General features: G+C 60.6%; 1 protein-coding gene across 1 annotated transcript in view; it reads right to left on the bottom strand.

Annotated features, from left to right (window-relative positions):
- LOC127750747 (uncharacterized) overlaps positions 1-76 on the bottom strand; it is a 12,650-nt gene extending 12,574 nt beyond the window's left edge. Inside the window, exon 1 of the mRNA XM_052273168.1 lies at positions 57-76. Coding sequence (XP_052129128.1) covers positions 57-76 — 20 coding nt within the window. The remainder of the gene's footprint in view (positions 1-56) is intronic.
- Positions 77-691: the final 615 nt, after the last annotated feature.

Raw genomic sequence — 691 nt, 5'->3', positions numbered from 1 at the left:
AGGCTCCAGGCTCCAGGCTCCAGGCTCCAGGCAGGCCGATAAATCTCGCTCGGTACTGAAAAGTTACAGTAGCCATCTTTTCGCAGGCCTCAGGGTAGCTGGGCAAAATTCGTTACAACAGACAACGCATTCTGTCTACTAAGTGTACTTTCTCCCGTTTCTGGTATACACTTGGAGCCTGTCCCCTCATTTCTGGTCCTAGATAGCCGCCTGTCAACTTCCGCCTCCCCCTTCGGTCGACCCTTAATACACTCCTGTTTTGAATTGATTCAATGAGGCGACGTAACCATTCCGGGGCTCAGCTGGACTGGAAGGAGAAGAACAAAAATCCTGGGCAGGGGGAGGAGTGGGGCCCCGCCCCCGCCCAGCCCCGCTCCTCCCCGCGCCCGACGATTTCCGGTCTAGGCGAGCCCTGGAGTAACTCGTTCAGTGGGACACTCTTGGGAGGAGGGGGGAGGGGGCTACTCGTACTACTCGCCCAGGTACTCACACGAGCGGGACCGGTCCACAGTGGCGTGAAAGTGTAGGTGGTGTAGGCCGCCTCCCGCCACCTCCACCGCTCCCCTCGCCTTCCGCGCCTGCACGCCAGTGCGTAGGCAAACCATCGAGCGGCAGCGTATTCTCCCGCACACCCGGTGTAGTTCCTGTTCCTGCCTGCCCCGGCCTGACCCCGGTGCCTAAGTGCCCCCCC

The sequence above is a fragment of the Frankliniella occidentalis genome, unplaced genomic scaffold, assembly GCF_000697945.3.
Source record: "Frankliniella occidentalis isolate FOCC.00 unplaced genomic scaffold, Focc_3.1 Scaffold251, whole genome shotgun sequence".
NCBI classification, from domain to species: Eukaryota; Metazoa; Arthropoda; class Insecta; order Thysanoptera; family Thripidae; genus Frankliniella; species Frankliniella occidentalis.
Note: the sequence above shows the minus strand (reverse complement) of the source record. Positions and strands in the feature narration are given on the sequence as shown.